Raw genomic sequence first — 12785 nt, 5'->3', positions numbered from 1 at the left:
GTTGGCAGAGCCCTGCCTGCTCGCCCACGCAGGAACTGGGCACCTGCTGTCTCCTCTTTTTTCTACAATGAACAGCCCCTGCTCGTCTGCCAGACAGAGTCATCGTCCAGTGTCAGTCCAAGCACACCCAGTCTGGGCCTCCTAGACTCGTGAGGCTGGCTCAGGAGCACTTTTGGTACCCCGCGGCAGCGGTGATCTACACCCTGGGTGTGTGTTTGGCTCTGGCCACTATTTAATGACTCAGGGATCCAGGCGGCATTTCTGAAATGTAGGTACCCTACTTCTGATGGGACCAGGCACCAGAGGGGCATCATTATGTGCCAGAAGGAGGAGTTTTTGGAAAACCAGATTGACATGTAAGGGTGTCCTGAAAATAGCAGGTGGGAAGCTGAGATGGTTATGCACCTGACCTCTGGTGAGACCAGGGCCAGCCGATGATACCCTAAAGGGACTGGAGTCGGTTGTGCTGGGCCATCGCCTTTAGATTCCTCTGAAGCCTGGGGCCAGTGCTGTCTCTTTCAGGGAGTGCCGCGGTGCTCATCTTCAGAGTTACGTGCCAGAGAAGGAGACATGAGCCTTGCCCTCAGAGGCAATCTTGGCATCTTCTCCCTACTCACTCTCAAAACTGATTCCAGTAGAGATTTAAATTTTTAAAAATGCCTTGTGTTTATGTGTATGTAATGCATCTTCATTTGCATGCATGCATGTGCGTATGCATGTATGTGCTCCTGTGCACGAACATGTGTGAAACTATGCATGTGTGAGTGCTTGTGTGTAGGCCAGGGTTTGATATCAAGCATCTTCAGTGATGATCTGTGTTATTTTTGGGAACAGTCTGAAGCTTACTGAGTCAACATGGTTACCTGGCCCTCAGGGATCCGCCCGCCTCTGACTCCTCAGGGCTGGGACTATAGGTACACTACTGTGCCCAGCTTTTTACGTGGTGCTGGCCATCCAAACTCAGATCCTCATTACTGGATTACTTGTCTACGGAGCCATCTCCCCAGCCCCACACTCGTTCAACAAGCCGTCTTTCCCGGCCAACACATCCCATCTCTCAACCCTCCTCTGTGTCCTTCAAGGCAGCCTCTTTCTGACATCAGGTCCCCTGAGGACTTTCACTCACGTCTCCGGTACCCTCAAGCAAGGTCAGAGGCCACTCCTCTTGATTTCCCCATCTTCTCACACTTACTCCATGCTTATGAAGACAGACTATGAATTGGGTGAAGGCAGAGACAGGCCTGTCTCTATGGCCTCAGTGTCCTGAATAGTGAGTGTCTGTAACACATCATAAGGCCTTAGGGACGTGAGTCAACAGATGATCTCATTTCTGTCACGAATCCCTGGGCTGTTGGACACCCTTCTTGAATGATCCTCACCTCTCTGCACCTCCATCTCCCCAGGAGCAGGGCCCCTACTTCCTCCTCCCCTGGGTCAGCCTCCCAGACTGAACATTAGGCTGCCAGATCCCAGGCTCCAGTCAGGAAGCAAAGAGACATCCAGATTGATGTGAAAACTTGTTAGCAAGTTGTGTGTAATTTTATAATGTTTCTGGTAAGTGCTAATTGCCTGTTCCTTAAATATTTCTGGTTCTACTGGGAAGCAAAGCAATTGCAACTGTGAATATTCTTCCCACAGCTGGCGCCCCCATGGAGGGAGACCGTGCTTCTAGGCTCAGAGGGCTCCTGGATTGACGGATCCCGAGTTTCTCCCCTACCCAAGCCGGAATGATGACAAGCAGGGCATGAAGAATTTCTAGAAGTAAACGCTCCAGTTCTTCCTCTACGGCTTGAGCTTTTAATGATAGAGGAGACATTTTTTTTTTCTTTTGGTGTACATGTATATGTGTGCTCATGGTGTGTGCGTACACTCATGTGTGCGAGCGTGGAGGCCAGAAGTCAGTCTCCATAATTGTTCCTTAGGACACTGTGTACCTTGCCATTTGAGACAGGGATTTTCCCCTTTTACTTGGTCTTTGCTGATTGCACTAGACTGCCTGGCCAGCAAGCTCCAGGATTCACCCATTTCTTCCTCCTCAGCCTTGGGATTACAACTGTGCACCACCATGCCTGGCTTTTCCATGTGGGTTCTAGGGAACCAAATGTAGGTCCTCAAGCTTGCATGGCGAATGCTTTACTGCCGAAGCTATCTCTCCAGCCCTGGGGTAGGGAGTAACTTTTAATGTGGGGAGGTTGCAGAAATACCTGTCTGCCCCAAAGTATCTTCCCTGTTCTCAATGGGGCAAAGGGGCCAGGTAGGTACAGAAGGAGCAGTGGTCGTGACGGATGTGGTTCCTGTGTTAAATGCCTGCTGACATCCCATAGAGCATCTACATAGGGCAGCCTCCCATTCCTGGGCCACGATGTCTATATGGCATGGAATCAATGGAAGGCCAGTATCGAGGCAGATGTAGTAAACATGGACACTTTGAGTCATGGTCTAGGGTGGAAGAGCCACAGACCCAAGGAAGAAGGAGGAGAGGACAAGCTTTCAATCCAGGACTCCTAAATCCAAGGCCCTATACTGGGTGTTTCACTGTTTCATATCTTTGAGAGCCCTGGTGAGCCTACCAGTTACCTGTGCCTCTCCATGGGCAAGAAAAGTCAGGTTCATCAATGAAGGGCCTGACTCACAGGCGGCACGGGAGAATCTCGCTGTAAATTGGGTTTGCCCCACCCTGGAGCCCAAGGGGCAATGGAGAATGCATGCCACTTGGCACTGAGCACCATGTGGTAGAGGGGAGGAAAAAGAGATCAGGAGGTTCCGAGGAAGGGATCCGAATGTGCCAGGGCAAAGTCATCACAAATGCATTCTCCAAAGCTTTTCTGAGCACGTTATCGAGGCCCCCCCCCCCCCCCCCCCGCAATGGCTGGGGATAAGCTGCTATCTCTGCCTTGCGTGGGATCACAGGAGCCAGAATGTGGTTTAGGGACGATCGCGATGAACTTGGCATGCTCCGTGGAAGACTTGGTACTTCCTGCTGAAGTCAACGAGAAGCCGAGAAGCTGTCACTCATGTCTGTTTTCTTTGCCCGCTTTCCTCAAGCAGGAGAACACCATGCCAGACTTGGAATCTGGGGAGATCGTGGTGTGCCATGTGGCAGATGGGGAGGGAAGGGTGCTGGGTGGGAGGGCTGTGCTGTCAGCAGCCCAGTGGCAGAGGATGATGGAGGTCTGGGACACAGTGATGAGAGTGGGATGCAGAACTATGGGAATCGGGGAGCTGAGTGAATGCAGGGAAGCAAGGAGGCTGAGAGGAGACCTGGTGACGGGCAGGTGTGCTGCTCACTGACACCGGGGCACGGATCAGGCACAGGGGAGGAGGGAGAAGGGGCAGAAAGGGAGAGCTTACTTTGGGGTGATGATATAGATGGAACATTCATTCCCCCTGATTTGTATACTGACGCCTTCAGCTTCCAGGGTGACAATTTTAAAAGATGGGTCTCTGTGGCAGTCATTAAAGTTGAATGAGGTCAGAAGAGGGGGCCGGCCTGATGGCATTTCTATATTTACAGGAAGAGAGCTAATGCTTTTTGTCAAGGAAAGGCTGAGTGAGGACATGAAGAGCAGGTGGCTGTCGTGAGCCAGGAAGAGAACACTCACTAGACACTAAAGCCTTGACCACCACCCACTTCTAGCCCCCAGAGCTGTGAGAAAACATATACACCTATTGTTCAAACCATATAGTCTGTGGCACTTTGTTCTGGGGGTCTTGGCTGACTATTATGAGGAGGCTGCTATGAGGTGTCAGAGAGGAAGGTACTAACGTAGGTAGTGGTAGAGCTGTGGACTAGGGACGGATGGGCCAGTTGTCAGGGTTTAGTTTCATGTTAAAGCTGGGGGAGTCAAAGTGACCAACTGCCAGGACAGAAGACTGAAGGCTGAGGACAGATCCTGAGACCTGTGGGATGCGACCAGTGGCACGAGACAGCTAGACGCGGTGGAGGACCAGGATCCCGCAGCGGACTTAACCTACCATCATCTGATACCGGAGGACGTGTAAGACTGATGGGTCTCAGTCCTCGAACACAGGCCCAGGCAGAAGGGGAGGGGCAGGAGGAAAAGTGGGTCCTGCTGACTGAACTTCCCCAGGTTGTCCCCCTGGACCAAGTACAAAGGCTCCATGATGCCCATGGCATTCTGAATGAACTTCTGCCCCTCTTACAGAGATTAGAGTCCCTGGTAAAGATCGGGTATTGAAGGTTTGGTCCCCAGCCTCTATTTTGGAAGGTACTGGAAAGCTTGGGAGGTGTTTCTTAGTGGAGGAAGTAGGTCACTTGGGGTGGGCCCTCGAGGTCATCTTATTCCTGTTCTCTCCCAGTCTCCAGGCTTTCTGCCCACTGTGAAGTGAACAGTCTTTGCCACACCCGCCCACTGCCATGATGTCTGTCCTTCCTCGTGTCTGGAATCAGCGGAGACTGGGACACTGGCCTGGAGACTAGGACACTGGACTGACTGGGTCCTCTGAAACTATCCTTCCTCCTGGAGGTTGCTTATGTCACAGCAATGAAAACTCACTAACGCACCCCCACACCTGACATCAACCACAGGGAGCCTTCCTGTTTTCCATCCAGTCTGGAGAGCAAGGGAATGTGGGATGCGGCAGGTCCTAAAACCAGGGTCTAGGACAAGCAAACATGAGCCACAGGAGGCAGATCTAGGTCTGGTGCAGAGGACAAGAATCTGGGGGATTGGGGTGGCAGGGACACTGGTGACCCTAAGAGGAAGGTTCTGTCTTGGTGGCAGACAGTATGCAAAGGATTTTCTGTGATATTATTTCACTGCCATAGTAGTGCTGAGGCCAGCATCATTATCTCTTTTGTGAGTGGGAGAACTGAGGCTCGTGGAGACCACACGGTGTTCTCAGGGTTGTGGTTTAGAAACCATGCTGAGACTCAGCAGGTCTGATCCAATTCTGGAGTCTATTTGATCATCATAGACTCTGCTGCCTCTATGTGCACAACCTGACATAGCTGTGAAGGTTAGCAAGGCCCCTAAACACACAAACTATCCTTCCTAATCTGTCATGGGTACAGGAAGTCCTGATGGCACTAGTCTGTGACAGGCATCCACACAGGTATGTTAGACCAGGGCCAGGAGGTTCACCATTGTGATTGAAGTGCTCAGCTCTGAACTGGCCAACAGCAGGTGTTTAATCAATCTTGAATGAGTGAAACAGAAATGTAACTAATGAACATGCCTCCAACCTCCAGTGACCTGGACTCTAGGCTTCTGCTATATGGTGTACTTGATTGGGGCAAAGTTTTGACTTCTATAAAGATTTTATAAGGAAATTAAAATCAGTAGCTTCGGGAAGCTCTCGGTATGGGAGGGAAACCATGCGCTTTGAAGCTAGAGAGGTGTGGGTTCAAACCCCAGCTCTGCCACTTCCTGGACTCCTGTGTGACACCCAGGCAGGTTACTTAACCCCTCCGTGCCTCGAAGGGGTTGGGTGCGATGAGGTGATGTTTTTCTGGTAATATGAATCTTTTCTTAAATGGAGGCTTAGGAGGTACAGTAAACGAGAAGGGGAAAAGAAGCAAAGACAGGAAAAAAAGAAAGCAAGAAAGCAAAGACAAGCAGAGCAGTGCTAGCCCCTCCTCCACACTGACGGTCCCCGGGGCTGCGCCAGGTCCCTCCATGGCAACACTACGCCCTCCTGAGACCACAGACGTAAGTCTGCTGGCACACAGTAGGCTCTCAGCAAATGTCACACCCCTTGCTTTTTCAGTAAACTTTCAAACTGATCTGACTCCCTTTTCCTGTGTGACTAACCTTCCGCTGTTTGGACACAGCTCTCCAGTCTCCTGAGTCCACCTCCCCACCCCCCATGTAAACATTAGAGGGTCACAAACATTCCTCACGAGGATTGGCTTAAGTCCATCCAAAGCCAGGGCCTTCCACAGCTCAGCTCTGCTCTCCAACGGCTGATAGGGACAGAGAAGGCATAAGAATTGCCTGGTTTTGTTCTAGAGGCTGAGTTTTTTTGTATTTATCATTTTTCCACTGTCTGCTACCATTTTAGCCACTAGCCCTCCCTGCTCAGACTATTCAGTCTGCCAAATGGTATTATCTCCTTTATGTTCAAGGTTTTGTGTCTTGCCCAAACCTCAGGCCAAGCATGAACCGATTAAGGACATGCGGCTATCAAGGGTCATTCTCCCTCCCCACTCCCCCTCATGGAGATATTCACTGATGAACGTTCACAGCGTTTTTAGAATCAGGGGAGGCTGTGGAAAGTGCATCCAAATCCATTCCCATTTTCACAGCAGTGAGAGAGTTGGGCCTGGATCAGGACTTCCTGGCTTCCTGCCTGGGGCTCTTTCTGCACAGGTGTGCAGACTGGCCCGGGGAGAACTTCCTATGCACTCCCACCATATTCCTAGCTGCCCTACCTCTCACCTTCCCTAGCTCTTTTCAATACTGAGGTTGGAATCCAGGGCCTCTGACATGCTGGGTAGGTACTCCACCACTGAGCTATACCTCATTTGACTTTTGGGTTTTTTGTTTTTGTTTTGTTTTATGAGTGCTTGCCAGCATACATGTATGTGTACAAAATGCAAGGCCGGTTCACACCAAGACCTGAAGCGGGGGCCAGATCCCTTAGGATCTGGAGTTAACAGGAGGTTTTGAGTCGTCCTTGTGTATGCTGGGAATGGAACCTTGACAGTCTCCAAGAGCAGTAAGCACTCTTAACTGCCGAGTCATTTCTCCAGCTCCCTCTGTGGCCCAGGCAGGCTTTGGATATGTGGTCTTCCTGCCTCAGCCTACAGAGTAATTGGGATCACAGGCCTACACTGCCAGGCTGGCTCTTTCTCAAAAAACAAAACAAACAAACAAACAAACAAAACAAAAAAACAAACAAGCAAAAAATCCCAACAACTCATCATCTCTACAGATCTCTCCCGGACCGAGGCTGTTTCTCAGTCACATTAACTCCATTTTTCAGGGTGAAGAAACAGAACCTGGAAAGGCCCTGTGCCCCCCACAGAGCAGCAACTTGGCAGAAACAGGATTTGTACTTGGCACCCGCCACCCAGGCATCCTGTCCAGGCTCTGCCTCCCCTAGACCCTGGCTCTCCATTCCTCCATTCTGGGAAGAGTACAATGGCTAGCTTCACTCTGATAACACGGTAGAGTGAGCATTAGTATTACAGGCTAGCTTCCTACAATCTATTGAGTTGTGTAGTTCCAAATCCCTGCAGCTGTAACAGAGCTTATTTGGAAACTGTCTTTACAGATGTCATCAAGATGGGGGCATAATGAGTATCCCTAACCTGCAGGTACCCTTATGAGAAGACACACACACAGAAATGTGCATGGTGTCAGTGTCAGGGAGAGATATCTATAACCTAAGGGGTACTAAGAACTCTTAGCCACCATGAAATGTGAGGAAAAGTGAAGAAGGATGCTACCAGAGTCTCAGAGGCAGCATGCCCTGCTGGTATCTGGGTACCAGATTTGCCATCTCCAGACAAGAACATGTGTGTGCAGGAATACACTGCTGTTGCTTTAAGGGATCTGATTGTGTTTGTTTTTTGTTTTTGTCAGGGATACCCAGTACCTCTTTTATGCCTGGTAGGTGTGTGTGTGTGTGTGTGTGTGTGTGTGTGTGTGTGTGTGTGTGTGTGTGTGTGTGTGTTTTGTTTTGTCAGTGACACCCAGCACCTCTTCTGTACCCAGGGTAGAAACACAACAGGTCTTGGTATGAGAAGAACCTTTGATGCACCAGGTAGGTAGTATGTACAGGAGCCACCTGAGGACATCCTTCCCTCCTGTGTCCTGACCCTGTCTCTCTAATAACCAGTGGATCATTTTTAGGATTTAGTGCCTACTTCCCTAGAAAGAGGCCTGCTTCCCTTTTTCTCATTGCATGGGCTGGGTGGGTGGCCATCTTGCATTAATACCCATTTGTTCTGGACCTGGGGGGTACGGCCTAGGTCTTAATCACTCACAGCATGACACCTGCCTTCTTTTGGGGACCTCTCTTTTGAACAACAGGAGATTTGGAAGTTCATGAAGGGTGATAATGGGGATACTCCACGGATCCCGGAGTGTGCCATTTCTTTAACACCAGTTACTGAAAAGAATTAAGACCCCTGCTGACATCCTCCTCAGGCCGTCAACTATGGTGGCTGTCTGTCCTCCTGTGTTCAACACACCCATTCATTCATCACAAGGTAGCTTGGGAGGCCAGTGCAAGTCTGTACATGCCAGGTATGAAATAGTGATGAAACCCAGCTCACAGTTGGCATAGGATATCCCACACAGACTGAACTGTCCCAGGTAATCCTTGAAATCACTGCTACAGTGAACAAAGAAAGAGATGGGAGAGCTCAGGGAGGTCAGATAATATGTCTGAGGAGAGGCATGGAAGGGGCCAGAATTTGAACCCGGGCTTCACGCTTGCAGACAGAAACCCCAAATCTCCTCCTCCCTGGGTGAGCCTGCCAGGTTTCCTGACAGCAGTTACCTTCGTAGGAAGCCTTGAATCCCAGGGAGCCGCCGCTGCTGTCGCTCTGGAAGAGGAGCCACATCTGATGATGGGTGCTGACGATGAGGTCTGGGACCGAGGTACCTGTCAGGCTGTTGGGAGAGAGATGCTTAGAGGTCTGCACCCTGCCAAGAGCCAAGGGAAACCTGAAGGAAACCAAGGAGCCAGGCCCACTCTGGGCCTATCACGCTCTAAATCTGAAGCTAGGCCGCATGCACAGGGCAGAGACATTTCCTGGCCTTTTGCTGGGCTACTGTGTTAGGTGAAGGGGTACAGAATGGTTCCCCCCAAAGCAGAGGCCCAGCCCGGTGGAGTTCCAGGACAGCCTGTTACGGCTCCCTTGATGAGGCTTTGTCATATTGGACTTCCTTGGCCAGGGAAAGGTAGTCACTGTGTCTATGAAACTGTCCATGTCTCAGATTGTTCTGGACATGTGGAAAGGTTCCCCCAATCACTTCTGTTGCCTCAGTGGGGGGTCAGACAGCCAGGGACAGAAGTCGCCTAGGGCAGAGACACTGGGAGGTGGCAAAAAGAGGGCGTTTCAGAGAAGCAGTTGGCTGGTAGAGTCGGGCACACGGGTGCGGAGACTTTGTTTGACTTTGCCCAAAACTACTCAGTCTGAACACTTCATGTAACTTCTCTACGAAGTCGGTTCCCCTTGGCTAGGGTGAAGAGAGGTAGATGGATTGTTGCAGACACCAGGAGCACCACAGGACACTGTCAGCCCCAGGCCCAGGTCTGGGGACCAGGGTGGGCTCTGTGAGCCTGTCTCTGCTCCCCCACCGTTTCCCATCCAGACACAGTACTGTACTTACATGTAGAGGACTGTCTTCTGGTCCCCATCCTGCCCACCGTCCCCGACTGTCAGGGTGTCATAGCCCCTCTCTAAATCGAACTCTTCAAAGGCCAGCTTGATCACCTAGAGGAGGGAGCACAGCGTTAGGGGCTTGTGAGGAAGTCTCTGGAAGCCTCACCGTATCCTGACATACTCCAATCTCGGGGGGCCCCTCTCCTCCACACGTCGCCCATTTCTGCGCCATCCTGAGGCACATGACTATTTCTCCAGAGGCTATATGGTCCCTGGGGTCCCCTGATGTCTCTGAAGATGTTTGAGGCACATCTGGCCAGTTCTGGCAGCTGTCAAAGAACCACCAGGCACAGCTGGAGGACCACAAGATGATTGGACTCGTTCTTCATGCTTTCATGGACAGAAATTCCCTTGGGCTTGGTGGCAGTATCAGGCCACATGTGGAATCTCAGCTCTTCTGCCCCACGGGGTCTGGAGAAGACTCCCCTGGCTTTTCTTCTCTTCTCTACCGTCTATTCCCATCCCTTCTGTTAGTTTATTTGCCCACTAAATGAATGTGCTTGGAAGGAGATTACAACAAGATCCCTCCCTCCCTTCCTCCCTTCCTCCCTCCCTTCCTTTCTCTCTCTCTCCTCTCTCTCTCTCTCTCTCTCTCTCTCTCTCTCTCTCTCTCTCTCTCTCTCTCTCTCTCTCTCTCTCTCTCTCAGCTTGTCTTAGTCCCATCTTCCACAAATATTTACTAAGCAGCTGCCATATACAGGTTGGGGTGGGTCCTGACATTAACATAACACTGTCCCTGCCATGCATGAATGTCTTTAGTATACCACACTGTCCCTGTCTTGCTTGAGGTAGGGGTTCCAATGAGCACATAAATAATTTAGGGACAGGTGTGAAAGTGGGGGTCATGGAGTGAGAACAGCCTGTGGTGGAAAGAGGGGAGGGTGCTACTCATGTCTGAGGCCTCTGAGGAAATTCGGAAGGCTGTGGAGGACCCCCAGATCTTAAGGGTGGCTGGAGGGGCAAGGGATGCTCTGAGAGGGAGTCCAGTGCATAGAACCTGAGCTATGGTGGAGAAGGAACATTCTAGAATAAACTGTAGACAACGGGTCTACAGAAAGCAGGCATGGCAGATGCCTCACTCTGAAGGCTGTCTGGCTGGGTGACTCCAGAAGGTTTGGAACTGCAGTTTGCCTGAAGCTGAATTCAAAGTCCCTCCCACCACCACGGGCTTTCTCCTGGGGGAGGTGACATCAGTCTGGCATGGAAATGACCGGCAGCTGTGAGCTGGGTAGTGAGGAGGGTCGAGGCCGTTGGCAGAGGAGCAGTAAAGGAGAGGGACAGGCCCTGGTGACATTTGGGGGTGTGTGACTGGGTGGATGTGGGGGCTGGGATGGGGTAGGAAGAAGGAAGGGAAATTCTGGACAGTTGACAGGTGTTTGGCTTGGTCAGCAGGGCAGTGGGTGGGGCCAAGTGCAGATACTCAGAACCGATGTCTAGCCTGCTCTTCTTTCTGCCTCTTTCATTTCTAATGCTGATCTTCCTGGAAGCTGAAGCTGCCTTTTTGCTGTTGACACTACAGTCCAAGGAGGACGGACTTCCTATGGTTAGTTTCCCGAATTCCAATGAATAGCTTCTTAAGGTTTCTCTGCCCAAGTCAGGCAGCCCAGCACCCAGCCTGGAGGCCAACAGGATTTTACTCTTATTACCTCACTTATTTGCCAAAGCAAACTAATGCCCACATTGGTAAGCCTGGTACCCTCTTCCCAGACCCCTCAGCTTGGCCATGGGGTTCACAGAGGGGAGCACCCCTGGGGAGAACATTCTGGAGCACCTCGATTAGTTTCCACATAGACAAGGAAGGGAGCCATCACACTGGCTGGGAGAAAGCCCGGGGGCTTCCTGGAGGAGGAGACGAAGCCCAGGCAGCATTTGGAGAATGAACAGTTTGGATGTGGATGATGAAACAATCAGAGCAGAGAGAGAGCAGTGATGTGGAAATATTGTGCCTTGTCCAGAGACTCCTGTGTGTGCGTGCATGGTGTGAGTGGGCATGTGTGAGTGCTTGCTGAGGACTGAGGACAAGCTCAAATGCTTCTCTGGTAACACCGATCCCCTCTTATCACCTTTGTCTACAGATGAGGTCTCTCACTGGCCTGGAACTCACTGGCGAGGCTAGCCTGGCTAGCCAGCAAGCCCAGGGAACCTCGGGATTCCAAGTGTGCGCAGGATTGGCAGGTCCTGGGGATTAAACTCCTGTCCTCTTTACCAACTGAGCTGTCCTCCCAGGCCCCGTCCTGAGACTTCTAGTAAACCCGGTTATTTAATTACGTGGGAAGTGGAGACTGGTGACATTGACAGCAGTAGGGGGGCCAAGCTAAGGAAAGCTGTCTGCCACGCTAAGGACTTGGACCCACGTCCTAAAGACAACAGGGAACCGGTAAAGAGTGTTGCAAGCCAGAGCTCAGTGTGAGGTGTCTGCTGCTGCAGAAGCAACAGCGTCGTGGGTGGTCTGCAACCCAGTTCCTCAGCTTCAGAGAGGACCTAGTGACGTGGGGATGGAATGCAACAGTCCACAGTGAGTGGGGACTCCTTCCTGGATGCCTGTCAGGAATGCTCTCTGTTGGCTAATGACATCATCAAATGACCCCTCGTTCAGGCTGCAATCTCCTCCCCGTCTCTTATCCGCCACAGTCCTGCTGTGCCAAGTGACTGGGAATGTCACATCCTACACTGACACATATATGGAGAGCATTTCCACATCTGCTCCCTGTCATGTGACTGATATGTCCCGCACCCCCGAAGCTCCTCACAGTGTTCTCCTCACAGTGACCACTTGGATGTAAACCATCCTCCACAGGCTCTTGTTTGAACAGTTGGTCACCAGTGGGTGGCACTGTCTTGGGAGGATGTGAAACCCGACTGGAGGAAGTAGGTCACTGGGGGCAGGACTTGAGGTACACGGCCTGGCCCTGCTTCCTGTCCTAGCTCTGCTCTCTGGTCTTTCGTGGTGTGGGAAGTCCAGTCACATGTCCCTGCTGCTCTGAACTCTTCACACCTTCTTACAATGCTGTGCTGTATCGTCTCAAACTGTGAGCTGAGAGAGAACGTCTCCACTCTCGTTGCTCTGGCCAGAGAGGCCCTGGCAATGTCTCTCCCCAGGGCTTATCACCACAGAGCCTGTCCATATTCCAGACAGATGTGGCAGCTGAGAAAACATCTGACAGCAAGGCACGTTCCAAACCTTTTCTGGCTCCCAGCCTGGGCTACCAGACCGTGGGATCCTTCCAAGAATTAGAGCAGAGGCTGGCCAGCCTTTCCTGTAAAGGGCCGTATCAGAAATACTTTTGAGGACCGCATATACTGTCACACTGCCCTGCTCCATCCACGCAGTAGGTGCTAAGGGGACATGGCTGTGTCCCAGTCAAACTTTATAAAGCAAGTGAGGAGCGTGGTGGCCCCGAGGTCCTAGTCTGCTGAGCCTAGG

The 12785-nt window shown here is 51.5% G+C and overlaps 1 protein-coding gene across 8 annotated transcripts in view; it reads right to left on the bottom strand.

The window, feature by feature from the left end:
• Window positions 1-12785, bottom strand: part of Csmd2 (CUB and Sushi multiple domains 2) — a 576074-nt gene that overhangs the window by 227977 nt on the left and 335312 nt on the right. For 7 of the 8 annotated variants that reach the window (XM_042271897.2, XM_042271900.2, XM_042271899.2 and 4 more), the window contains 2 exons: window positions 9309-9412; window positions 8473-8585 (listed from right to left, as the gene is read on the bottom strand). The exons of the other annotated variant lie outside the window; for it this stretch is intronic. In XM_042271897.2, the coding sequence (XP_042127831.1) occupies window positions 8473-8585; window positions 9309-9412 (217 nt within the window). The remainder of the gene's footprint in view (window positions 1-8472; window positions 8586-9308; window positions 9413-12785) is intronic. 8 annotated transcript variants of the gene reach the window in all.

Source organism: Peromyscus maniculatus, chromosome 2, assembly GCF_049852395.1.
Source record: "Peromyscus maniculatus bairdii isolate BWxNUB_F1_BW_parent chromosome 2, HU_Pman_BW_mat_3.1, whole genome shotgun sequence".
Lineage (NCBI taxonomy): Eukaryota > Metazoa > Chordata > Mammalia > Rodentia > Cricetidae > Peromyscus > Peromyscus maniculatus.
The sequence above is the reverse complement of the archived record's forward strand: the minus strand, read 5'-3'. Positions and strand labels throughout refer to the sequence as shown.